The sequence below is a fragment of the Petaurus breviceps genome, unplaced genomic scaffold (genome assembly GCF_028583685.1).
Source record: "Petaurus breviceps papuanus isolate PSGF00001 unplaced genomic scaffold, PetGlider_PUasm1.0 90769, whole genome shotgun sequence".
NCBI classification, from domain to species: domain Eukaryota; kingdom Metazoa; phylum Chordata; class Mammalia; order Diprotodontia; family Petauridae; genus Petaurus; species Petaurus breviceps.
The window spans coordinates 12,036,078-12,061,075 of NW_027187341.1; the positions used below are offsets into that span (position 1 = coordinate 12,036,078).

The 24,998-nt window shown below is 37.6% G+C and overlaps 2 protein-coding genes across 4 annotated transcripts in view; one reads left to right on the top strand and one right to left on the bottom strand.

The window, feature by feature from the left end:
• The window catches only part of VWA8 (von Willebrand factor A domain containing 8), a 442,846-nt gene that overhangs the window by 411,943 nt on the left and 5,905 nt on the right, over positions 1-24,998 (bottom strand). For all 3 annotated transcript variants that reach the window (XM_069068654.1, XM_069068653.1, XM_069068655.1), the window contains exon 2: positions 7,442-7,519. In XM_069068654.1, coding sequence (XP_068924755.1) covers positions 7,442-7,519 — 78 coding nt within the window. The remainder of the gene's footprint in view (positions 1-7,441; positions 7,520-24,998) is intronic.
• On the top strand, positions 23,216-23,905 carry LOC138146698 (cdc42 effector protein 5-like). Its single transcript, XM_069068820.1, has 2 exons — positions 23,216-23,298; positions 23,416-23,905. Exons 1-2 carry the CDS (start codon positions 23,216-23,218, stop codon positions 23,903-23,905), a joined length of 573 nt encoding a protein of 190 aa, XP_068924921.1.

Sequence of the window (24,998 nt, forward strand, 5' to 3'; positions counted from 1 at the left end):
TAGGAGAAGCTTGAAGCTAGAAGATAAACTGGAAAGTTATTATAATAATCTAGGTGAAAGGTGATGAGTTCTTGAACTAGGGCTGTAGCCATGCAAGTAGAGATGAGAATGCATGTGAGAAATGTTTTGGAGTTGGAAATAAAAAGATTTGTCAACTGACTAAAAATGTAAAAGAAGGTGAGTGAGGAGTTGAGGATAATACTGAATTTTGGTGACTACATGGATGATAGTCCCTTCTAGATATTTGGGGGAATTCAGAAGGGGGATAGATGGATTTTGGAAAAAATAAAATAAGTTCCATCTTAAACATATTGAGTGTGAGACAACTATGAGACTTAAATGTTCAATAGTTTATGATGACAGACTGGAACTCAAGAGAGATACTAGTGCTGAATATATAGATCGGGGATTCATCTACGTAGATATGATAGTTATACCCAGAAGGGCTGATTAGATTATTGAGTGTTACAACAGAGAAAGAAAAAAAAGAAAGCCCACAGTAGAACCTTGCGGGTCACCCACAGCTGGGAAGAGATGGCATGATATATAGATGATACAGGTGGCATGATACATAGATTTCTTGGAAAGCCAAGAAAGGGCAATACCGTCCCAGACTCAAAAAGAACAGAATGGAAAACACAGAAAGGTGACTACTACCAGAGGAAAATACTTGAGGAACACAAAAGTGGAGTCAAAATATTGCCAGGAGCCAACAATCAATAAAATAATAACAAGTCATCTCCTTAAGAAATGGAAGCAGATAAGTACAGGATCTTCCACAAACTGTGCATCGCCATCACTAACCTAGGAGAGGATATTCTAGCCTGGACTCCTGTTGTTTCTGCTTTTTCCTATAAGAGATAGTGTTGGGAGACACAAAGGGGATTGATTACAAGGAAGTGATTTTTGTGAAAAACAGAAAGTATCAACATTTTATTTTAAAAAGAGAAGAAAAGCTTTTGAGAAAATATGAGACTTGGGCTACAATTTAAAAGGTAGATGGGGATATGCCTTGACAGATGGGAAGGGGGAAACTGTTCCAATACATGGGCAGAAGGAGCAGCCCAGAAGCAAGAAACAGAACACCCTGTACAGCAAGGGATTTTTTAAAAAACAACCTAATTCATAGAGAGCAAGAGAAGTGATGAAGTAGAATCAGTTAACAGAACCAGCAGAACAATGAAATCAGCATTTAAGTAGTGAATATACACACACATATGTGTGTATATGTTCGTATATACATGTTTAACCTAAAACACAATAAAGGGTCTTCAAAAAGGTATAACAATAGCTGCTTCAACTATATCGTTTAGTAATAATACACTGAATCAAAAATGTGAGAAGCTAGACAGACTGAGAGGTCTACTAAAAGAAGTAAAAAGTAGTCAAGACAAGAGATAAAACAATAGACTATGTTGGAAGAGGTGAAAGAAAACAATATTGTAGAAAGACTTGGTACCTGCCTATCAAAAACAAACATTATTAATTCAACTCCATTAATTAATAATACAAGAAAACTTACTTTGTTGAGATGATTATGGTGTTCTATAATTATTTTTATTTAAGCACACTCCATTCAAGATTACTTCCAGTCCACTGCTTCAATAAGTACCGTGTTTCCCCGATAATAAGACCTATCCCGAAAATAAGCCCTCCCCTTACTGTGTAAGATTCCTCTAAAATAAGACCTCCCCTGAAAATAAGCCCTACTGAGATTGCTACTGTAGTGAAGGTGATCCCCTGTGCTACACGCTACATTACGGTACCCTCTGTATGTACCGTCCCCCCCACCCCCGTGAAACACACACCGCGCTCCGAGCTGCATCCAATCAGAGCTGCAGCAGTGAGCACGTCATCCTGTTCTTTGTTGAATTCATTATTGAATAAAGGTACATTTTTTTGTTCACATTTACCTGTTTATTAAAATTGCTGTCAATGTTCATTAAAATAAGCCCTCCCCTGAAAATAAGCCCTCTGGTGTTTTTCTGTCCAAAAAAATAATAAGACAGTGTCTTATTATCAGGGAAACACGGTAGCAGGAAATCCACTGATTTTCACTCCCAGAAATGCAAATATGACTATCACTACTACCATCTAGATAAGCAACAGAGTTTACATAAATTTGATGCATTCCTGGTTGCTTAAAATTTTTTAAAAATTAAGTAACTGACATGACAAGCCTAGCATTGCTAACATTTTCTCACACCACAAATTAAAAACGTTCTTCAGAACTTCTATGCCTTTCCAGTTCCAGTTAGCTATGTAACCCATCATTTTTATCTCCATTACTGAAGTCATTCTTAAAAACAATCAAACAAAAAATCAAAATACAATACATCTAGTGGTTAAAGGGGAAAGAACACTGGATTGGATTCAGAAGATCAGGATTCTAAGTCCAACTCTATCCTTAACTCTAACTCTGTGAGCCTATACAAGTGTCTACACTTACATGGATCCTAGGTTCCAACATATTGTTGGATTCTGGCTCCTAATCCATTCTGCTATCTGTTTTTATTGTATGGGTGAGTTCATCCCATTCACATTCACAGTTATGATTATTAACTTTGCTTTTCCTGCCATCCTATTTTCTGTTTATCCTTCTCTCTCTATCTTATCCCTCCTCTAAAGTCTGCTTTGCTTCTCACCACTGACCACCCTCCCTTTTATCATCCCCACCTTTCTCATTCCTTTCTATTCCTTGCTTCCGTATGTGATAAGATAGATTTCCATACTCAACTGGATAGATTTCCATACCCAAATGAATGAGTGTGTGTATATACACATATACATATATATATATATATATATCTATACACAAACACACACATTTATATATATATATTATATATACATATACATATATATTTTTCTCTCTCTTTGAACCAACTTAGATGAGTGACATTCAAGCATCCCTCCTTCTCATCTATCCATTTTTTTTATCATTATAACATAATCAACTCACTTCCATGCCCCCTATGTAGAATACCTCTTATTGCCCTAATAAAGATAAAGTTCTTATAAGTTATAAGTATCACCTTCTCATAAAGAAATGCAAACAGTTAAACCTTACTGAGTCCCTTATGATTTCTCTTTCATGTTTTTGATTCTCTTCAATCTTGTATTTCAAAGTCAAATTTTCTATTCAGCTCTAGTCTTTTCATCAGGAATGTTTGAAAGCATTCCATTTCATTAAATATTCATTCCCTTCTGCCCCATCCTGTGCAAAGGGTATAATCAGTTTCATTGCATAGGTTATTCTAGGTTGTAATTCTAACTCTTTTGTCTTCCAGAATATCATATTCCAAGCCCTCTGTTCCTCTAATGCAGTAGCTGCTAAATCTTATGTTATCTTGACAGTGGTTCCAAGATATTTTGAATTGAGGGTGGCTAGGTGGCGCAGTGAGTAAAGCACCAGGAGTCAGGAGGACCCGATTTTGGTTCTGGCCTCAGACATTTAACACCCACACAAAAAAACTAGTCGTGTAACCTTGGGCAAGTTACTTAAGCCCAATTGCCCTCCAAAAGGAAAAAAAAAAAAAAAGATATTTTGAATGGTCTCTGTCTGCTTAAAGTATTTTCTCTTTGACCTGGGAGCTCTGGAATTTGGTTATCACATTCCTGGAGTTTTCATCTTGTGATCTCTTTTAGGTGATGGCTGGTGTACATTCTTTCTATTTTACCATTTGGTTCTAGAATATTGGGGCAATTTTCCTTGATAGTATCTTTAACTATTATGTCTAAGCTTTTTCTTTGTTCATGGCTTTCAGGGAGTCAAATTATTCTTAAATTCTCTCTCCTGGATATTTTTCCAAGTCAGTTGTTTTTCTAATGAGATACTTCACATTTTCTTCCATTTTTTAAATTCTTTTGACTGTGTTTTATTGTTTCTTGATGTCTCATGGAGTCATCAACTTCCACTTGCCCAATTCTCATTTTTGAGGAATGATTTTCTTCAGTGTACCTCTTTGTACCTCTTTTTCCATTAAGCTAATTCTGCTTAAGAAGTTATTTTTATCAGTAAAATTTTGTACTTCTTTTTTCACTTGGTCAATTCTATTTTTAAGGAGTTATTTTCTTTCTTTCTTTTTTGCTTTTTGGAGGGGCAATTGGGGTTAAAGTCACTTGCCCAAGGTCACAAGGATAGTTTTGTGTTAAGGGTCTGAGGCCGGATTTGAACTTAGGTCCTCCTGACTCCAGGGCCAGTGCTCTAATCACTGAGCCACTTAGCCGCCCCAATGTGCTATTTTCTTCAGTATTTTTGTGCCTCTTTTATGAAACTGCTAAATTTCTTTTCATAATTGTCTTACCATACTCCCATTTAAAAATTTTTTTTCTTCTACCATTCATTTGATTTTTAAAATAATTTTTTAGCTCTTCCAGAAATTCTTGTTGAGTTTGTGTCCAGCTCACATTTTTTTTCCTTTGAGGTTTTCCTTGTAGCTGTTTTGACATCATTAGCTTCTTCTGAGTTTGAATCCTGATCTTCACTGTTGCCATAGTAGTTTTTTATGGTCATCAAAAGCTTTTTTTGTTGCTTATTTTTCAGATTGTTTCTTGACTTTGAACTTTATGTTAAAGTTGGACTCTCTTCCCAGTGGGGGAAAGGGGCACTGCCACAAGCTTTAGGCTTTTTCAGACTGCTTTTTTTCAGAGTTAGTTCTGAGCATTTGGAAGTTTTTTATGCTTCCAAGATAGTGTGATCTGAGGAGAGGTGTGGTCACTCCTCTCTTGACCTGCACTCTGGTCCTTACCTAAGAAGGGCCCTTGATTCCTTATACTGTTCCTTAGGTTCCCTATTCCCTTGGTACTGGAAGTGATAATCTTCCTCAGGGCCCCTGTTCCTTCTTGACCAAAAGTGTTTCTCTCTCTGCTTGTGAACTGTGACCCAGAAGTGGGTCTAAGCAATGGAGCTGCCAAACAGCATGCAGCCCTATATCCAGTGCTGCAATCTCTTTTATGACCAATTGCCAGGTATCCTTACAGTCTCTGGCTTGACAGCTCCTAATGTTGCTGCTGCTTCTATCACCACCAACTAGTCCCACCACTGGTGTTCATCCATGTGGGCTCCAGACCAGACCTCACCCTTACGTCACAGATCTCTCCTTGCAACTTCCTACTGTTTTGGGAAGAGTGTTTCACCACAACCTTTTGTTGGCTCTGCCACTCCAGAATTTGACTTGTTATTTTAAAGATGTCTGGAGGGCAGCTGGGACAGCTCAGCTAAGTGCTTCTTCTACACTGCCATCTTTGCTCTACCCTGACAAAATATTCTTAAGAGCAAGCTATGAAAAATATGGCCTACTTAAATGGCACATCCAAAGGTAAAACAAATCTAAAGATGTTAAATGAGAGAATGTTTTAAGGGATAACTCCTTTCAAAGGTTTTTAATACATTTGGGAAGAAATAATTTTTGCTCTTTTGTACTTATCTCAGTTAGATGCCTAAGCCCTATAACATGGGATATGAAATGTGCTTGGATATCCCCTGTGGATCCTACAACATGTGACAAGGGAGTTCTCAGTGAGAAGGGTTCCAAATGACTGTTTTTGTGACTGTGGCAAGAAACCAAAATATTTCAGCTGATCCCAAGAGAACTGGCAAATCCATGCCATTTTAGGTGTTACCAAAAAGAGGAGTTATGAGCCATGAGAGACAAAGTAGAAAGTATACAGGACTAAGGTTCAGAAGACTTAGCCTCATGACCTCAAGTAAATCAAATGATTTCAAGCAAATCATTTAAACTCTCTAAATCTCTATTTCTCCATCTAAAAAAATGAAGAAAAATAGACCTGACAACCTGTAAGGTTGTGAGGACCAGATCGGCTAGTATTCATAAAAGGATTCTGAAAACTGTAGAGTGTCATGCTCTATGTAGAAGACACTATTACATAGTACAGGGTGTCCCAAAAATCTTAGTGCAGTTTTAAGCTTTTACAGTTTACTATTTTAAGTTATTAAAGTAAGTGTGGTTACTATCACATGACATGATTATGTTGCCCTTGGTGGTTTTCAGAGAGGGCTGAGAGTAACCACAATCTTTTTGCTTTCACTGATGCTGAAAAGATCTTTCCACAAAGTATACACATACAGTTCTTAGGTTAGCTAAAGTATTTGGTATTTGAAGAACTATGCTGTTTGTGATCCTGCAAACCACCCCATTGAGAATGAATGCAAAATCAAATGTAAACAGGACAAACAGCAAATAACAGGATTTTATAGTACACACAACTTTCATGAAGTTTAATAGCCTTTCAATGTTGCTGACAAGCAAAAATAAAGCTTCCTTTCAGATGGGTTCAAAAGTCTGTGAGCTATCCTCACATTCACAGGAATGTGACCTTTGTTAGCCAAGAAGATGAACTGCATTAAAGAACACAATATTTGGGAGCGTGAATCAAATTTGAATTTTTACTGAAATTCTTATCTGTCTCCAGTCTATTTTTTCCATAAATAAGATCTCTGTATTTGTCCTCTGTATTATTCCTTTATGATCCCTCTCCGCTCTTTTTTCCTGCAAGTGTAATAAACCATGAAATCTACAATTCTGGGTATTTATGAGTGTGTGTATGCCTGATTGTCAGGAAGGGAAAGTAAAAAGTTCTCTCTACACAGTGACTACACCCTAGAAACAGTCTCTAACAAAATAAATCGTGATTTCATCTATATTAAATAGCAACAAACCTCACAGATACTAAAATGGAAAACAGGTACTTATTTTTTAAGTTTAAAAACCCACCCTTTCTTTCATTTAACAAATTCAAACTACAAAAGTATAAGGATGTGTGTGCAATCAGCTACAAACACTTTTTTACATTTTCATACTTAACTGTTTGGAAGTGGTTTGTATACCTGAGTTTATCTGCTGTCAAAATACAATGCATCTATTAAAAAAGCCTTACAAAAGGCAAAAAAGATCATGTTTGATTTTCACCTTCCCCATCAAAGTCAAAGGTAACTGTAAAAGGTTAGTATTCTAATCATCATAAACAAAATATAGTCTAGAAATTAGTTATCATCAATAGTAAACTGACATTTATGAGGTACTTTGTTTTCAAAGCACTTCACAGACAACAGATTTTTTATTCCTATTTGGTTGTTAAGAACCTAAAGCATTCAAAGGTAATTTGGACCTGAATTAAAAGGTATTTTTTTTCTGGAATACTATACTAGCGTACTTCAAATTGACTTTTACAACTATATTAACTTTTCCAAAATATGCTACAATTCAAAGAATTTATTTAATATTTATTTACTTTTGGTTTTCAACATTTACTTTTGTAAGATTTTGAGTTTTTTATTTTCTCCCCCTTCTTCCCCTCCCCCACAAAGAATTCTTAAAAGGTAGAAGAAGACTTGGAGGCCAATGAACTTTGCTTACCACTAAGACCTAAATAAATAACCATGAATTAGCAAACTTTATGGAAAATTAATGTTTCTTACTGTAGTTCTTTGGTACAAGTTCCGGATTCTTGGGAGTTTTCAGTTTATATGACACATCTCCAATATTAATTGTATCACCTAAAAACAAAATAAAGAAGATCAATTGCAGGAAAAGGGGGCTAAAATATGTTCAGTAATGTTTTGACCCCTACAAAGGGGTCATTCATCTGTCAATGTCTCGCCCCAAGCTTCTGTACTTGTATGTAGAGAGGCTTTGGGGCAAGTTTCCTACGGAAGTTTAAGCTATATAATAAGGTATCAGGGTGTCTGGACTAACTCCCAGTTAAATTAAATGACACTGAAATACAATTAAATAAATAAGTCTCTAAAAATAAAAAAAACAGTTTGTTTTATTTATGGGACACTATCACATAAACCAGGGCTTGGGAAATTTCTAGCAGCAGGTCACCATGGTGCCTCACAACATCAGCATAATTTTACCCCAAAATTCAAAAATGTACTTGATAGTTCCCAATATGTCTATATTTTACCTTAGGGATAACCTTAGGGACCATCCCACCTTGGCACCCATCATTTTTAACCACTGTATCTTATACCTGTCCTGGATCCTTCCCCACCCAATGTGCCCATGGGGACCCTACTCTGGGTCGCATCTCACTATTGGAAGTCATTGCCCTGTGAGATCACACAACTTTTTGTTTGTTTCATTGAATGCTGAAAAATGGACCTAGAACCAAAATAAATGTATTGAACTCTTTCTGAGAAAGAAGGGCACATTCTGTATAACATATTCAAGATATTCACATCATTTACATGAAGTACTCTTCACTGTGCCTTTATTTCAGTAGCAGCATTTCAAGTCTTCTATGGCCCTTCATGGGGAAGGAGGAGAAGGCAACAAGTATTTATTAAGTGCCTACTACCGTGTTTCCCCGATAATAAGACACTGTCTTATTTTTTTTGGACAGAAAAACACCAGAGGGCTTATTTTCAGGGGAGGGCTTAATTTTAATGAACATTGACAGCAATTTTAATAAACAGGTAAATGTGAACAAAAAAATGTACCTTTATTCAATAATGAATTCAATAAAGAACAGGATGATGCGCTCACTGCTGCAGCTCTGATTGGATGCAGCTCGGAGCGTGGCGTGCGTTTCACGGGGGTGGGGGGGACGGTGCATACAGAGGGTACCGTAATGTAGCGTGTAGTGTAGGGGATCACCTTCACTACAGTAGCAATCTCAATAGGGCTTATTTTCGGGGGAGGTCTTACTTTAGAGGAATCTTACACAGTAAGGGGAGGGCTTATTTTCGGGATAGGTCTTATTATCGGGGAAACACGGTATGTTCAAGGCACTGTGCTAAGTGCCTCATGTCAGAAGCTTACTGTTTCTCCAACTGTAAAACTGGCGTGATAATAATCCATGTTACCAGAAATATATATATTGTCCAGAGAATGACCTAAGAATCACATACAAGAGGAATAGTACAGGAATACCCCAAAGAAGGTTAAGCAAATTATGGCTCATGAATGTTACAGAATATTATTATGCCACAAGAAATGAAGAGTAAGAGGAATTCGGGATCACTCCTACAAAATTATAGAGTGAAGTAAATCCATAAGAACAAGAGACATAATGACCACAACAAAATTTTAAAATGACAATAAAACAAAACAATGACCAATCTTTGCTCTAGAGAAGAGATGATGAGATGCACCTTTCATGAGCGAGGTAAGATATTGTGGGTTTGGAATGCTACATATTTTATAAAACACGATTACTTGCTTTTGCCAAAGCAACAAATTGCTCTTGTCTCCTCTCAGAAAAAAATATCTAAAAATGAACCTGAAAATAAAAACAGCCTTCTTAGGTATTAATTCTCAGGAATGACAGTGGGCTAACATGGCATGACTGACATCATTAGATGGGACCCTTCACAAATGAAGCAACTACATAGAGAATGCCAGTCTGAGATTTCAGTGTTATTTCCCTTCTCAAGTTTTTCAAAAGCACTTTGCTTGGACCTCTTTCCTCTATACTCATCTCAGTTACTCTCATGTCCCTGTCCTTGTCCTTGTCTCCTACCAAAACTTTAAACTCTTTGAAAGCAGGGTCTGTGCCCCCCAGCTATGTGATTTTTAAAATTAAGCATTCTATCAGAAACATAAGCGGGTCCTGCTTCCCACACATATTAATTATGTGACCCTGGGAAAGTATATTCTACACTAGTAGTATCAAACTGAACTAGAAACAGGTCACTAAAGCATAGGATTCTTGCAGGTCACATACTGACTTAGGAAACTATACATTAACATTATCTATATTCAACAGTATTTTATTTATTTTGTTAATCATTTCCTAGGTATATATACAAATATAATTGGGAAATATTTTTAAATTTTAAGATAAAAGATTATTTTAAAATTTTAATCTGACAGATTAATTAGGAAATATTTAACAAAGTAAAAAATACAACAGAACCTAGATAATATTACATTTTAAAACTAAGTCAAGATATGCCCTATAAGGATCACTATATGCAAATTTGTGGTCTTTTTTTCCCTTTTTTTTTTTGCAAGGCAATCCGGGTTAAGTGATTTTCACAGGGTCACACAACTAGTAAATGTCAAGGTCAAATTTGAACTCAGGTTCTCCTGAGTCCAAGGCCAATGCTCTCTCCACTGAGGCACCTAGCTGTCCCATCTTTTTTCCTTTGAGTTTGACACAATTACTGTACACAATTCTTTAAGCCTATTCATTGTAGAGAAAGTTTCAACCCACAGTAGTACACAGTTTCTACTTCAAGGAGCTCTCTATACTAATGAAATCAACAGGTTGAGTCCCCAGCTTTATCAGAAACAACATTAAAATTCAGTACAGATGACTCTAATTGTTTAGTAACTACCTACACGTAATATTTATTAATTTAATGCATAAATGTTTGTTGAATTCTGTGAATGTTTGCTGAATTCTGTTCCTGGAACAAAGCAATATAAAACTGTCTAAATATAGTTACAGTAATTAAGTACCTTGAACATTAATCTCAACTCTAAAGTTCACTGCTGTCTGACATGATATTCTCATGTTATACTCTGTGTTAGTTTGCTAGTTTTCTTTTGCTCTGATTATCCTTTATGCATCCACAATCAATTATGCATGAGGCATCTGTCTTTAACAGAAAGTTTTAGGAAGATACAACCTATTTCTCTCCAGTCCAGCACAGCTCCTCAGAGCAGTCTTCAACTAACAAAGAAAGTCAAAGAAAACCTACCCAGCTCTAGCTGTTTGAATACTGACTGAAAATTACTAGGTAAAGTCCTTCAGGGAAGTTGTATCATTTTATTCACCTTTGTAGCCCTAGCCTTAATACTATAACTTATACAAAGTAGGTACTTAACAAAGTATGCCATTAAATTGAACAAAGAAAGTAAGCCATTATCAAGTCAATAAGGACATGAAACACTTTGGGATTTGAACTATATTAAAAGAATCTATAAATGGCAATGTAGGGCAGTGAGTTCCAAACTTATTTTAATTACATATCCCTATCAGTAAAAATTTGAGGACACACCATCTCAATACATATATACATACTATATATATATGTATATGTATATATAATTTATTTCTAAAGCAGATACATGAAATATTGCACAAATAATTATAAAACTTACACAAAAATAGAAACTAAAAAATAAGGTAAGGATGAAATAATATTAGATCATAGAGTCAATAGAATGCCAGTGGAGTTTACTGAATAAGGAAATGCCTGCACTTTAACATTTGTCAAATGTGTGAAGTCTATTTTGGAAAAGGGAGACACGTGAAGCAGGAAGTTCAGGCAAGAGGTGAAGAGAGCCTCACCTAGGGTAACTGTGGTATGAGTAGAAAGAAGGGGACAGACTCATGAAAGATACTTGAGATGGAGAGGAAAAGATTTGTCAACTAGTTGGATACATGGAGTGAGGAAGAATGTTAAGTAGAGGATAAAACCAAGATTATAAATCTAAGTGACTGGAATAACAGTGGTGCCCTTGATAAAAACAGCAAAGTTCAGGAGGGGGTAGGTTTAAAGAAAAAGACAAGGTAATGAAATCTCCTATCAGAATCCCTCTCATTCAAAGCTGCTTATCCTGTGCAGTTCACTCTTTCCCACTAAAAAGAGAACCAAGGCCACAAAGCTCTTAGGATTAAGCCACTACCCCCAGTGCAGAGCCTACAGTACCGCCTACAGTAATCATGAGGCAACCTGGAGGAGAGGGCATGGAGACCACTGAGAGAAGTGAGAAATTTTGCCTGCTGGGGATGCCTAGGGTGAGGTTAGGTTATAATTACCCTGAGGGCCCAAAACCCAGCAGTCATGGTAGGACAGCAGTGAAAGGAGGTATGTTGGGAAGTGTTGAGCAATAATGGGTAGAGACAGTATAGTTGTATTGGAGACAAGTCCATGGTGAGAGCTGAATAAACTGGTCTTGGGATCATACCACTGGCTCATGAAGAAATATTGTCTCCAATATGAAGACCACTGGTCTAAGAGATCAAGGAAACCTGTAAAATTCCAGAGATAAAAGGAAAACAGAAAATTTTGAAACAAAATAAAGAAAAGTAAGTATATTTTATGCCAAAAATTACTGAAAATTGAACACAGACAAAATACTTCCATCACAGACATTTTCTGAAAAAATTTCCATTTACAATACATGGAACAATATATTTCCATAGAACAGTTATGAAAACACCATGCTATGGTTAGGCTGAGCTAATATAATAAAATGACAATTTGACCTAAATTATTTTACCCATTTAATGCTACACCAATCAAACTAACAAAAAATTATTTTATAGAACTAGAAAAAATAGTAACAAAATTCATCTGGAAGAACAAAAGGTCCAGAATATCAAGGGAACTAATGAAAAGAAATGCTAGGGAATGTGACCTAGCCATACCAGACTTTAAACTGTATTATAGAGCAGCAGTCATCATAACTACTTGATACTGGTTGAGGAACAGAGTGGTAGATCAGTGGAATAGAATAGATACTCAAGACATAGTAGTCAATGACTACAGTAATCTATTGTTTGATGAACCCAAAGACTTCAGCTTCTGGGATAAGAACTCACTATTTTACAAAAACTGCTGGAAAAACTGGAAAATAGTGTGGCAGAAACTGGGCATGGACCAATATTTTACACTGTATACCAAAATAAATTCTAAATGGGTTGACGATTTAGATATAAAAGCTGATACCGTAAACAATCTGGGAGAACAAGGAATAGTTTACCTGTCAGATTCATGGAGAAGGGAAGAATTTATGACCAAACAAGAGATAGAGAGCATTACAAAATGCAAAATGGATAATTTTGATTACATTAAATTGAAAACTTCTTATACAAACAAAGCCGATGTAACCAAGATTAGGAGGGAAAAAGAAAATTGGGAAAGAAGTTTTACAACCAGTGTCTCTGATAAAGGCCTCATTTCTAAAACGTACAGAGAACTCAGTCAAATTCATAAGAATACAAGTCATTCCCCAATTGATAAATAGTCAAAAGATATGAACAGAGAATTTTTAGAGGAAAAAATTAAAGATATTCATAAGCATATGGAAACGTGCTCTAACTCACTATTAATGAGAGAAATGCAAAACAAAACAACTCTGAGGTACCACATCTCACTGGTCAGATTGGATAAGATGACAAAACAGGAAAATGATAAATGCTGGAGAAGATGTGGGAAAATTGGAACACTAATGCATTACTGGTGGAGTTGTGAAATGATCCAACCATTCTGGAGAGCATTTTGGAACTAAGCCCAAAGGGCTATAAAAATGTGTATACCCACTGACCCTGCAATACCACTTCTAGGGCTGTATCCCAAAGAGATTATACAAGTGAGAAAAGGACACATATGTACAAAAACATTTATAGGAACTCCTTTTGTGGCGGCAAAGAATTGGAAATCAAGGGGATGCCCATCAATTGAGGAATGGCTAAACAAGTTGTGGTATATGAATGTAATGGAATACTAACGTGCTATAAGGAATGAGGAGCAGATGGACTTCATAATAACTTGGAGAGACTTATATAAACTGATGTTGAGTGAGGAGAGCAGAACCAGGAGAATTGTACACAATTACAGATACATCGCATCTGTGATGGCTGACTTTGATAGACTGGGATCCCCTCATCAATGCATGGTTTTAAGACACCTCCAAAGGACTCATGATGGAAAAGTCTATCTACATCCAGAGAAGGAATTACAGAGTCTGAATGCAGATTGAAGCAAACTACTTTTTCTCTTTTTTGTTTTGTTTCTTTTTTCTCATTATTCATTCCATTGGTTATAATTCTTCTTTACAACTTGACTAATGTTTAATGTGAAGGTATATGTAGAATCTATATCAGATTGCATGCCACCATGGGGAGGAAAGGGGGAAAAGTGGAAGGAGAAAATTTGGAAGTCAAAAACGTGTGAAACTGAATGTTGTAAACTAATAGCAAATATTTCTTTAAAGTGGAAAAAAAAAAACACCATACTAGAGGTTCTTCACTAACAGCTGACCCCACTAAAAATAAAAGAAGTGTTGGAGGGAACCCCAAAAATTCTGAATTTTTCTTCCCTTCTGGTTGGAAAAAAAATCAGTGTTTGCATATCAGCACAAGATTATTTTTTTTTTCTAAATCATGAGCTTTCTGAACCACAAAGGAACATACTATGAAACTGTGACTGATCAAGATAAAAAACAGGAAAACTCTTAGTTCCTCCAAGGAGGTACCAGAATAATGCTAAGAGATAGTCTTTTATTCAAGAAATTTAAAGCTCTTCTAATTCACTCTTGAATCTTTACCACATTACCACAAAGAAAATATTGCTTCCTTATACAAAATGAGAAACACAAAATCTAACTCCTGAACAAAGCTATACAAACTAGTGGCAGAAATAATCACAACTGGCTTTAATGTCTACAAAGCTCTTTATACATATTACTTCATTTGATGCCCACAAAAGGTTATAAAACACAAGCTGCAGGTATTATCAGCTCCACTTTACATATACATTAAATGACTTGCCCATGGCCTAAACTATTCAACGTCCTAACTCATACACTGAAGCCACTAAACCACTCAAATGCTAGTTCCTTTTTACATTTTAAGAAGCTTATACTATGCAACTCAAGGGTGGAAAAATGTTTACCATACTGGGTATAGCCTATTGCAGGAGTTCTTAATATGGCCCATTAACTTATTTTAAAAATATTTTGATTAATTATAATTAAATATAACTGGTTTCCTTTGCAATTCTCTAAATCTTATTTTAGGCATTTAAAAACATTACTCTGAGAAAGGCATTATGACTTCACCAGACTGCCAAAGAGATCTATAACATAAAAAAGGTTTAAGAATCCCTAGTTTATGGGATTATTAGTTTAAAGGAAAAAAAAGAATTCACTATTCTCTATACAGAAAAGTCAAGGGAAAGTGAGAATAATAGTTGGATTTGGAATTGAAAGGAACCTTAAATATCATCTAATCCAGTCTCTAGTTATTTTACTGATGAGCAAGGTGAGACCCAGGCAGGATAACTGACTTGTCTAAGGCAGCACAAATAGGACATAGCAAAGCCAGAATTCAAATCTAGGTTTACTGATTCTGACTGCAGTATTCTTTCTATTTAACTAGGTAGGATTAAGTATAAGAAACTAATTACAAAGAGTTTTCTGATGTCTTAAATATTATGTAGTTATTTATGCTCTAGAAGAGCAGTGTCCCACTCAAACAGAAACATGGGTCACTAAACAGTACATATAGATGTCTGTGAGCTGCATACTGGTGAAGAAAACTACATATTAGCATTATATATGTTCTACTGTATTTTAACTTATTTTGTTAAATATTTCCTAATTACATTTTAATCTGGTCCTCTAGAAAGTGCTAAAACAGTATAAATGATGACCAAGGAGAAAGAGCCAAGATGGTGGAGAACAGCCAGGGACTTGCCTGTATTCTCCTAAATTCCCCTCCAAATAACTTTAAATGGCACCTCAAACCAAGTTCTAGAGTTGCAGAACCCACATAAGGAATGGGTGAAACAATTTTCCAACCCAAGACAACTTATAAGGTTGTCAGGAAAGGTCTATCAAAGCAGGGTGAGAGCAGAACTCCAGTTATAACAGTGCAGGCAAAGTCCCAGTAAAACAGAAGCAAGCCATGGGAGGTGACTGAATCAGCAGCAGCATTTTTTCTATTTCCAGAATTCTCAGCACACAGACAGTAAATGGGCTGGACACCTGGTCAGAAGAGCACAGGGGTCCCTTTGCTAGCACTGGTCATAGGATTCTGTTGTATTACCCATGCTCAAATTGAGGTCGCAGTTCAGGGTCACAGTTCTAGGGCAAAAAGCAGCACCAGTACACCAGAGTTTGCAGTCACAGGGGAGAAAGGAACCTAGTCATAGTTCCAGGAAGAAAAGAACACTTGTGGTTGCTCTTGTGTGTGTGTGTGTGTGTGTGTGTGTGTGTGTGTGTGTGGTTTGTCCTTCCTTCTTGGAGAGGACCATGACATCAAGGCGATGATGACAGGACTTGCAACTCACTTTGATTTGAGAGAGGGCTGTGCAATGATTTGAGTGAGCAAAGTCACCAGCCTCACTTTCTTCTCCAGAATCATCTGGGTCCAGTGGCCAGATATGGATCAGGATGATGAGATGGTCCAGGACGAAGTGGGAGACCTTGGCCCTTTTAAGTTAAAGTCTTTTCAGGTGCTCCCTTTGAATGAGGCAATGCCCACTGTTGCTAGTTGCTAGGCTCTGGGGAAGATACTTCAGTGAATCTGTGATGTCATCTAAGTATCCCCTCCAACTATTCAAATCACAACTATCCCTTCTTCTACTGTGAAAGTCATCTAAATATGCAGAAGACCTTTCTCTATTTTCTTTCAGTGTTATACAGATACCAACAGAAAGCAAAGGCTGTCTGTCCATCCATACAAAGGCAGATGAAAAGCAATTTCTGCCCTCAAAGAAATTAGTAAGAAAGACAAATCAGTTGTGATATTATTAAAAAGAAGTAGCACTGTCCTAGGAGCAGAAAATCAGAGTTCAAGTTCTACCTCAAATTACACTAGCTATGTGACCTCTCTAAGCCTCTGTTTCTTCCTTACCTATAAAATAGGGATAATAATATATCATTGCACAAGAATGCCAGATAAATGAGGTGCCAGTGTAATTTCAAGTCACTATATAGTGCTTCAGAATTCGTTCTATTTTCTTCATGCTACTGAGTAAATTTTATTTTTGAAAGATATCATTTTTCAAAAACTTCTGAAGTTTTCTTCTTTCGATTGTACTATAATTGAAGTTGTTTGCCATCATTATTACAGAATTAAATATTTATATTAGTACATTTTAATTCAGCAAGGACTTTGTCCCATAAAATGTTTCTTACTGCCTTTTGTCTATGTATCCAAATATTTTTACTAATGCCACTGCTTAACTCACTGTCAACTCCAAACACATGGGCATTTTAATTATTCTAATTTTTTAACTGAAAAATATTTTAGTAGGGGTTTTGTTTGTTTTAATTAACTTAAATGTTTTTGTAAAATGCTGAATCAAGCTTTTGTCTATACTTGGCTTGGGAAACATCCCATCTGCAATTTTGGAGACAGGCCAGCCCACTGGCAAATGGATAAATTCTGCATATGGGCCACACTGCACATTTAATGAAAGGGTTTAAATATGAATAATAAAGACAGTGAAGCATATATCATAGTATACCAGATTTATATCTTATTGTAAATTAAATTAATGACAGTTTTCTTTATATGAAAATTACTTTGACTATACACTTACCACATAATTAACCAAATCTAATTCTTCCTAAGATAAAATGATTCATAACATAAGCAATTCATAATAATTATTTTTAGTGAACATGATTTAACAAAAGAAAAGTCTGTACAAAATTGTTATGTGATGATATGCAATTTAACATCTAATTATGCTTGTTACATGAATAAATGAATAATCCAAAAATGAACTTTATCATTATCATTCTAAACTAAATAACTGAAAAAAAAAGTAAATAAATTTACTTTTGGCAAATGAACTGTCACACAAATGCTATTAATTAGAAAACAACACACACACACAAATATATCTGGGCTTAAATTAAGCCTTCTTGGGAAGGGTGGGGAGGACAAAAGAAAGAACAAAGTAAAAAGTGCACAGCAGAGAACAAAAGGAAACTCAGAAGGAAGCAAAGAAAAGATGGACAGCTCAGAACACAATGTGTAGTAGTTATTATGTAGGCTTTCCTAAAATGGAAATTTATTGCTGTATATTTTGAATCTTCTAATGTTCTGCTGTGCATATGGTAATGCTTTTTTCTTATTTTGTATTTCAGTTTTATATTTAACTTTGTAATATGCTTCTTTTTTGTTATTGTTCATTTTAGTAATTAAGTTCAAAATAAATAAATAAAAACCTAAAAAAAAAGAAAAGAAAATACTTCTACTTTAGAAAACAATGTTAGGAAACAAAAAAGTCTCTCTGTCATTTGTTAAGATACAACTATGCAATGCATATTACTGAACCACAAGAAATGAGTATATGAAGAATAAGAATGAAGCAGAATCAGGAAAACAACATATGAGTACAACAATGTAAATGGAAAGACAAAAACAAACTTACATGCTGTATAATCACAGAGACCAAGCTCGACCCAAAAGATGATAAAGTGTAGCTCCCTCCCACTGCATTTACTGTCAGATTCAGTTGATATACACATTAGTTCTGTTGAACTGCTTTTTCTTACTTTTTTATTCTATATTACAAGGTGCAATTCTGGATAGGTGTGTTGTAAGGAATGTCTCTCTGGATAGGATGAAGGTGACATAAAAACAGATCTCAATAAAAAAATTAAGATATAATCTTTCATTTCTCATCTGTTAAGATGTAGTCAACTGAATTTTTTATGGTGCTATTCAGTGTTTATCATGTTTAATACAAGCAGTTCTCTCTTGGAAACAGTCATGAGGTCATATGACCTGCAAGATGGAGTAGCCATTTTCTGAACATCACTCCAAAATAACATTCTGAAAAGGAATAACTATGAACCAAACTTGTAGTCCTAAAGCTAGATCTATAAGATAACTTGAAAAAAAACTGAACTTGCTAAAAAAGCCTCATGAAATACCATCAGAGAACAAATAATTAAATATCATTCCCATCCCAACCATATCCCACGGATGCCATGAGCAACCTCACAGGGATGTGTCTCAGGTCCGGCTATAGGGGCTCTTGTCTTATCCCCCCCACAAAAGTGATTTTAGTATAAACTCCTTCCCCACTCCACATGAGGTAGAAAATATTTATTCTGCTTAGTCATATTAAGAAAAGGGAATTAAACTGGTGACAGGGAAAGAAAACCACACATAGAATAGAACTAGCTTAAAAGAGAAAGAGACTAAAACCTAGCTAGTCAGTCACCCCCAGACCTCTCCCTTGGAGTTTACTTCTGGCAGAAATCAGGCAGGCCCCACATCAAACCTAAGGAAGCTGATGAAAGTCAGGCTGTGCAGCAAATGGAAGAAGCAAGAGTCAAAGAATGACAACGTATGCCAGAGAAAAGCTATTTGAAATACAAGATAAAGCCTAAAAAGACAAAAATGCCTAAAGGGGAAAAGCCTAAGCATATACCTTTTTCCAGGTGGATAACAGTGAGATTTTTTTTTAAATCAGCAAAAATTCACACAAAAAAATGATAGCACTATGCAGGAAAATGAACAAAGAATCCCCAGTGAAAGAAAATTCTATAATTCCTCAGAAATCACAGAGGGAAAAAAAATCCATAATGTTTGGAAGAGCATAAAGATAAAACATAAATTTGGTTGGAAATCAGAACCCTCAAAGTAGAATTAACAAAGTAGGACTAGATATCTCAGGAACATATAATAGGGAATCTCTTCAAAGTAGAGGTAAAAAAAAATGGGGGGGGGGGAGCCAGGTGGTGCAGCGAATAGAGGACCAGCCCTGGAGTCAGGAGGAACTAAGTTCAAATCCGGCCTCAGACACTTAACATGTACTCGTTGTGTGACCCTGGGCAAGTCACTTAACCCCAATTCCCCTGCCTTCCCCCCTCCAAAAAGAAAAAGAAAAAAATTATATAAGAGACAGAGAGGACTTGTAATATATCTCACCTAGAATCAAAGTGCAGAAAGCAGACATCCAAGTGGGATTCACTTCCCAGGGCCATATCCCCAAAGCAGAAGAGGCACATGAGTCCCTGGGTGTGGCTAAGGCCCAGAGTGGTATGGGAGACAAAAGTCCAGTGACAGCGTAACCTGACATTAGGAACACTGAATGCCATAGTAAAGGCAAAAATGGGACCCAGCCTCATTACTCAAGACACAAAGTGACTTCCAGACCAGGCTAAAATGCTTGAATAACAGCAGACAACTCAGCTCCCACACTCCTACTCAAGGAAAAGCCTAAAAATAATACCATACTAAATAATGGTTCAAAAAATTCAATAAGAAATTACAATAAATGACATCATCCTATAATTAAACAGACAGTCAGTCAGAAGCCCACAGGCAACAGAAAAGGAGGTCCAACAAAAAATCCAATACCAAACAAAGGCAAACAGGACAAAAACCTTCTTGTAGGACCACAGCATAATTGTTGCCTGAAGGACTCCACATGGTGAAGTACGCCTTATGTGGTCAGCCAAGATTTTGGCAGTGAACAAGAAACACAGGTTACTATTGAAACCATTCCAGGTACAGAAGCACTCAGATAAGGACAACCAATGCCAGTGGCTTCAAGGTACATATCACTCTACCCTGACACCCCATACAGGGCTCCAATGCTCTACAACTCCAAGCTAGAAGCAATATGCAACTTTCTCCCTTACCCACCCCCATGCATATTGGGGTATTTTTCTCCCTAAAAAGTACAGACATTACTTGAGACTTGGTTGGCTCAGATGGTTGACACCAACACTGAGAACTGGCATTTATATGGCACTTTAAGATTTGCAAAGCATTTTACATACATTATCTCATGTGATTCTCACAACAGCTGGGAGGAAGGTGCTATTGTATTCCTGTTTAATAAATAAGGAAACTGAGACAAGTCTCTTGATAATAAATACCGAATCTGAACTCAAGTCTTTCTGGCTCCCAGTCTAGTACTTGAAGCACTGGGCCACCTAGCTCAACAGAACATCCTCCTTACTGCTATGGCAAAATAAATTTCTCTTTTGCTAAATATTGGAAGACCTACCAGTATCTCGTTTTGTTCCACCATCAAACCTAAACTCCCAGAGGACTGGCCTGAATTAGGCACAGCCTAGAACAATGGACAGGGTCAGCAAGAATGGAATATAACAAGCTGGCAAGAGGCAGTGCTAAGGATGGTGAGTCCAATTTTTGGTCATGTCTCTGTAAATTGTGTTGTACTATGAGGCATCCCAACTCCTGGGAGATTAGAAAGTGAATTGCCTTTGTCCATTCAGCATGAAAAGAATAATATAAATATATTCTCCTGAAAGGAGTGCCTTGGTTTTAAATGGGTTTTTGGAAAGTACAGCTGAACCTTCAGTCTTCAATCCTATAACCATATATGAACATAGCCAACCACTTAGGGCTAGGATGAGGGACCCCAAAAACAAGAACATGCAAAGCAAGGCAATCCCAGAAATTTAGTATTGCCTAACGACTATGAAGAAATTGAGCTTCATTTTTGAATTTGTGAATCAAAGAACCGACTGAATATATGGATCAGCTTATGAACGGCTTTTAAATGCTAGAGTATATCTGATCCCAGAGATAATAGGGAGCAACTGGAGTTTACTGAATAGAGAAGCGACATGGTTAGACCCGTACCACACAGTCCCTGCCCATCTCTACCTAGAAGTCCTACCAGCACCTCAAACTCAATATGTCTAATATAGAATTTAAAATTTTGCTCTTAAAGCTGTTCTTCCTTCTAACTTCACTATTTCTGTCTAAGATGACATCCTTCAACCATTCTTACATATCTACATCCATAGGGTTAACTTTGATCCTTCCATTTCCATCACCTTTCAAAAAAGAATTAGTTACCAGGTTCCATCAACTCTACTTCCACATCTAACATCTAATCCCTCTTCTCTGTTCCCACTGTCACCACCCCAGTACATATTCCTTACCTGGCTTCCAATTCAACCTCTGACCCTTACAATCTATATGATCATGAGAAAATATTTAAGCTCCCTGAGTATCAGTTTCCTCATCAGTAAATTAATATGATGACATTTATCTCATAGAGTTATTTTGAGAATCAGATAATATATGCAAAGCACTTTGCAAGCCTTAAAAGTAACATATAAATGTTGATTACTGTTATTAGTATTTTTATTCAATGGTTCCCTATTTCTTATGATAACTTCATAATCTGTTGTCTAGCCCTCTGGTGCCTTCCTAATTTTCCAGTCTTCTCTACTATCACTACTCTCTATTCTATATTCCACCCAAAATGGTCTACTCTTTGTCTCCAGAAAGTCTAATGGACTTTCTAATGTACTTATCATTATATTACGTATATTACAGTTATCTATGATTATGAGTTATTCCCCTACTCAGCTGCAAACCCAACGAAATTTGGGAAGTCTTACCTAAATTTTCTATCTCCTCTAGCACCTACTGCTCTATAGGCATTTAATAAATAGTCTGATCATAACATTTTAAGTATATTAGTCATCATGAAGTAATATGGCACATTTGGAAAGAGTCCTAAGGAGTGGGTTGAAGCCTAGGTCTACTACCTACTAATGTTTAAAAATCACTTAATCTTTCTGTACTTGTTGCTTCATCCATCAAAAGGAGACAGGTATCGTCTTCTTGTGGTGATCAGGATGGGGTGAAACAATTTTTGAGTACAAGACAACTGAGAAGGTCGGCAAGAAAGGCCTGACTCACTGGAGTAAAATGGGTGCACAGTCTAGGGCAGGCGGTTTGAAAAAGACAGCAGCTAAGGCCTAAGCTAGGTGAGATCTTGAGGCACCAACCCCTAACCCAGAGCAGGTATACCATGCAGCCCTGACAAAGGCCAACAGTAAGGTCCTTTAGCCCCTTGTATAGTCCAGTGGTGAGGCCCTACAGCCCCTGGTGCAGTCCAGAATCACGGCCCCACAGGCCCTGACCCAGTCTAGCAGCAAGCCCCCATGGCTCACAGAAATACATCTCAGGAGTGAAGTCCCACCACCACCAGGGAAGCCCAGCAGCAAGGCCCTGCAGCCTCTGGTGCAATCTGGCAGCATAACCCTGCTGGCTCCAGTGTGGGTCAGCAATAAGGCATGAGGCCCCCATGAAAGCTTGGGACAGGGCATGTTCCAACACAGGAGCAGAGTTCAACTTTAATATAAAAGTCATGAAAGAGGTTGGAAAAATGAAAGGGAAAAAAAATAACCACAGAAAGTTACTATGGCAACAGGAAAGACCAAAACATAAACTCAGAAGAGAACAACAATGTCAAAACACCTATATGCAAAGCCTCAAAGAAAAATCTGAATTGGTCTCAGGCTCAAAAAGAACTCCTAGAAGAGATTAAAAAAAAATTTATTTTAAAAATCAAAAAATGAGAAGTAGGCTCCCAACCCCGAGAGGGGCCAGACTGGGTATCGGCTCCTGATCCTCGGGCTCCTGCTCCTGCCTCCTTTCCCACCCACCACGGTCCCCTCAAACTGGGGCTGACCTTCTGCTGGGCCTGGCCAGGTAGGATGGGACTCAGATGCCTGGATCGCTGAAGGGATGGTGGCTGGTAGGCTGGATGGCAGGGTCCCTGAGTGGAGCAAGGGCTGAGGGTTCAGATGCCTGGCTCCCTGAGGCCCCTATTGGCTCTTCCTTTGCCAGGTGAAAGGAGGGGGTGCTTGAGGTGGAACTAGTGTCAAACTCAAGGGGGCCCAGCCCCAGAAGAGTAGAGCTGGCCAGCACTAAGAACCCTCCTGGGGTCCAAGGATCCCCCTAAAGAAGGCCCATCCTGAAACAATTGGGCCCAGCCCTACCCAAAAAGCATCTGGACCGAGACTCCATCTCAGCTCCCCTAGGTGACTTCATGCATGCGGGATGTGGGGGCAATGCCTTTGGGGACATGTCCTTCCTGAGCTGCCACAGTGGTGGGGGTGGGGGACCTAGCCCACCCCCTGGCTTTTCCCCAGACCCTTCCCCAGCCCCCTCTGCTGCCCCATCCCCAGCGCATCTAGCCCTTCCACCCCCCACTGCTCCCCAGCACCCAAGGTCCTCCAAAAGCCAGTCTGAGTCTCAGTCAGCTGCTGGGGACCCTTTTCTGCCCTTTCACCTTGATCTGGGGCCCTCCCTCCTGGAGCAGGTGCTAGGGGTGATGGATCAGGGGGGTCCTGGCAGACACAGCAGCTGCCTCAAGTGCCCCAACAGTGGGCTGCTCACCTCCCAGCCGGACTTCAGCTCCGAGGAGGACCTAGATGAAGTTATCAGTCTATAGAGCAACCCACGGGAGCTGGACATGTCTCCCCGGACCCTGGCCAGGGTACTGAACCTTGGCCTTGCCTCCTACCAGAAGTTTTTATATGATGCCGCTGTATAGCACCCTCCTTCCTCCTCTCCCCCTCCATGCCTAGGCAATCGCCCCCATATTCCCTCTCCAAAATCTTTATATATAAAGAAATATCAACCACTTAAAAAAGAGAAGCAGAATTTTAAAATGGGGTAAAGAAAGGACAATGTTATAAGAGAGTCAAAAAAAAGTCAACAACTTGGTAAAGGAAGCACAAAAAATGGAAAGAGATTTGCAAAACAACTCCTTAAAAAGAAGAGTTGGCCAAATGGAAAAGAAGGTACAAAAAATCAATGAAGAAAACAATTCCTTAAAAATTAGTATTAGGCAAGTGGAAGGTAATGATTCCATGAGACATCAAGAATAAAATAAAATCAAAAGAATGAAAAAATGTAAGAAAATCTGAACAATCTTACTAGAGGAAAAATTGATCTGGAAAATATATTGAGGAAATATAATTTAAGAATTACTGGACTCAGAGCAGTTATGTAATGCAGAAGATAGAGCACTTACCCTGGAGTCGGGAGGACTTGAGTTCAAATCTGGCCTCACACATTTGCTGACCATATGACTCTGAGCAAGTCACTTAAACTACATTGCCTCAAAAAATTGCTGAACTACCTGAAAACTATGATCAAAAAAAGAGTCAGGACATCATATTTCAAGAAATTATCAAGGAAAAACTATCCTGATATCCTAGAACCAGATGGTAAAACAGAAATGAAAGAATCCACCAATCACCTCCTGCAAGAGATCCTAAAATGAAAACTCCCAGGAATATTCTAGTCAGATTCCAGAGTTCCCAGATCAACAAGAAAATACTGCAAGCAATCACAAAGAAACCATTCAAATATCATGGAGCCACAGTCTGGAATGCACAGGATTTAGCAGCTTCTACACTAAAGTACTGGATGTCTTGTAATACATTCCAGATGGTAAAGAGTTAGGACTACAACCAAGAATCACCTACCTAGCAAAACTGAGTATACTCCTTGAGAGGAACAAATAGAAATTTAATGAA

What these genes read in the sequence shown, in the direction of transcription:
- LOC138146698 (XM_069068820.1), top strand. Translation starts at nt 23,216, where the DNA reads ATGGCAGGGTCCCTGAGTGGAGCAAGGGCTGAGGGTTCAGATGCCTGG. An exon ending in ATTGGCTCTTCCTTTGCCAG is followed by an intron (nt 23,299 to 23,415) that starts GTGAAAGGAGGG and finishes ATCCCCCTAAAG; the next exon opens with AAGGCCCATCCTGAAACAAT.